Source organism: Dasypus novemcinctus, chromosome 10, assembly GCF_030445035.2.
Source record: "Dasypus novemcinctus isolate mDasNov1 chromosome 10, mDasNov1.1.hap2, whole genome shotgun sequence".
In the NCBI taxonomy this organism is placed as follows: domain Eukaryota; kingdom Metazoa; phylum Chordata; class Mammalia; order Cingulata; family Dasypodidae; genus Dasypus; species Dasypus novemcinctus.
This window is the reverse complement of record NC_080682.1, coordinates 25,706,904-25,709,864: the sequence shown is the minus strand read 5'-3', so window position 1 is coordinate 25,709,864 and position 2,961 is coordinate 25,706,904. Positions and strand designations below refer to the sequence as shown.

General features: G+C 31.4%; 1 protein-coding gene across 1 annotated transcript; it reads left to right on the top strand.

The window, feature by feature from the left end:
• Positions 1 to 1,474: 1,474 nt before the first annotated feature.
• Positions 1,475 to 2,071, top strand: LOC101447962 (olfactory receptor 8H3-like). Its single transcript, XM_004475129.1, has one exon. The coding sequence runs from the start codon at positions 1,475 to 1,477 to the stop codon at positions 2,069 to 2,071; it is 597 nt and encodes a 198-aa protein (XP_004475186.1).
• The last annotated feature ends 890 nt before the right edge of the window (positions 2,072 to 2,961 follow it).

Below are 2,961 nucleotides of genomic sequence, written 5' to 3'. Positions count from 1 at the left end.
ATTCACAATATAAGAGGTATGCTGGCCTTATCAGGGTGAAAGGCAGATGATATTCAGCTATGCTTTTTACACAGTAGCTCCTTGATATACTTGTATGACATAATTTCTAGGTCAACTTTCTATGTGAACGGGCACTAAACATTTTTTTAGTTTGATTTATTTTACCACTAGTTTTCATATTTTGTTTGTGAGAAAAACTTAATGTTGACAAATTTCTAGGTAATTAATGCTGGAAGTTTTTTTTAAGCAACTTTGACTCATGGTAAGTATTTAACTCAAAGTTAGAGTATTTTAGTTTATCTGAAAAATGGGGATATTTTTAGAAGGATATACATATGCATCTATATAATGTGTAGTCCATAACCAAGAAATGCTAGGATTTGTGAAAATTGAAATATAGCATTATTGGAATCAACTTAACCAGGCTATATCCATCTATTAAAAATAAAATTTTTGGAGGAAATTTGATTAATCTGTTGAAAAAATCTTAAAATTAATAATACGTACTCTGCAATATAAATATCCATAAAGTTTTAATTTATGTTCTGTCCTTTCTACTAAATCATATTGGATAGAAAAGAAGAGTAAATTAGATCTTAAAACTATCAATGTGGATTACAACTAGCATATTTTATTTGCTGAAATTAAATATAAGTAGGAATATGGAGCTAGAGCTTAATCTCTGGACTCAAACAATCTTAGTGGAATCACAGAGTCAAGAGTGCTTAAAAATTGTCACCCTGGATAAAATAATTAGCTTTATGTGCTCTTGTTCTTTTCTAAAAATTGTACAAAAGTAATACCTATGGTATAATATTTTCATCTGGACAAATGTGCTAATGAAAGGAATTATTTATAATTGTTCATTCTAATAACACAATATAAATATATGTGTTTCTATTATGTAATATCCAAACACTGGTTTTTCCCTAATTTATGGTTAGCAGACAAACAGATTATTTTAAGTCATATTTTGCAAGTACATTTTTAAATTGAATTTCTAGAATCACTAAGCTGGTGTTTTTGAAAATGTCAGACCATACTTATAAACAAACGTTTTGAGGTCACTAATGGTAAATATAACCTTTGATTTCTCAACAATTTACAACAGTGGAATGCTATTATGGAAAGTAGGAATAACACAAATATATCTACCTTCATCCTTATTGGATTGACAGACTCTGAAGTGATCGGACAGGTCCTCTTTACGTTATTTTTCCTGATATACCTGATTACTTTCCTGGGGAATGCAGGGTTGATATTGATAATTCCTCTTGATCTCCATCTTCACACCCCCATGTATTATTTTCTCAGTCACCTGTCATTCCTTGACCTCGGTTACTCAACGGTCGTCACTCCTAAAACCTTAGAGAGCCTACTGACTTCCAACAAGTACATTTCACTCATAGGCTGCTTTACCCAAATGGCTTTTTTTGCACTCTTGCTTGTCTCTGAATTTTTCATTCTCTCATCAATGGCCTATGACCGCTATGCAGCCATCTGCAATCCCCTTCACTATCCTGTGGTTATGTCCACGAGACTCTGCAAAGTACTTGTCATTGGCTCATATGTGATTGGCTTTACTGAATCATTAGTCATTGTTATTTTCATGAGCAGTTTTCACTTTTGCAAATCCAATGTAATCTATGACTTTTTCTGTGACGTATACCCAGTGTTAGCCTTATCCTGCACTAACACTGGTGATGCTGCAATCATGATATTCATTCTTGCTAGTTTCAATATAATAGTGCCTCTTACTGTAATATCTGTGTCCTATGGTTTCATTCTGTATACCATCCTGAAAATTAAGTCCACTTCGGGAAAACGCAAAGCCTTCTCTACTTGTGCCTCCCACCTCGTCGGAGTCACCATCTTTTATGGCAGTATAACTTTTACTTATTTAAAACGAAAGGAATCCTACTCATTGGGAAAGGATCAAATGGCCTCTGTGTTTTATACTATTGTGGTCCCCATGCTGAATCCATTCATTTATAGTCTTAGGAACAATGAAGTGAAAAATGCTGTCATTAGAATCATGCAGAAGAGAAAGGGCTCCAAACAATTCAAATGACAGTGATACTGTACATTTAAGTGTCTCTTCTCTTTCTTCTTTGTGTATTTACTTGCTTTCAATCTAAATACAATTGAATCTTTAATTAGCAACATAATTTACATTTATGTTGTGCCATACTATATTAGACCCTGCATGATATGGAACATTTCCCAGATTTTAAAAATCTACATAATAATCGGAAGCCATTAAATTATGATTAAATCTGGGATTTAAATATTTGTGTTTTACAGGCAATCAATATGCAAAAAATGTGCTCTTATTATTTAAATTATGTGTTAGAAATCCCCATGAATATTCCAATTTCAGAGATTTTTATTTTGGGATGCTCTTTCAGAAATTATTCGATTTATTCAGTAGAGAAGAAATATAGCATAACCTTCAAGAGTCTGAATTGGACTTGAAAACCCAGGTTTAGATTGTATACCTTTAAGTCCTTTAGCTTAATAAGTCACTGAAAGTTAAAATCTAGTTTCCTCAACTAATCTAGACAAATGATATAAATCCATAGTGTTATTTCAAATATGAAATCATATGATGAATGGGAAGAATTTAATGCAGTCCTAATAAATTTTGACCATGATCATCAGAATGCTTACATTCTTGCAAAATGTTGAATACACAATAGATTTTTTCATGAAATTGTTCACTGGTGATTTGTAAATATTAATATGTTGTCCAATCTTATTCATAAACAAACCAATAGTTAAATAGAAACGAGAGTACATCAATATTCGATTTTAGAGCAATGAAAATATTGTGATGGAATTAAGTTATAGAAAAACATACATAAACATTGAAGAATATTTGGAAAGCTTTTTAAATTATTAAAGAAAATTAGAGTTTTTATTCATAATTGAAAGTTTTGTTCATGATCTTCTAGACAAATC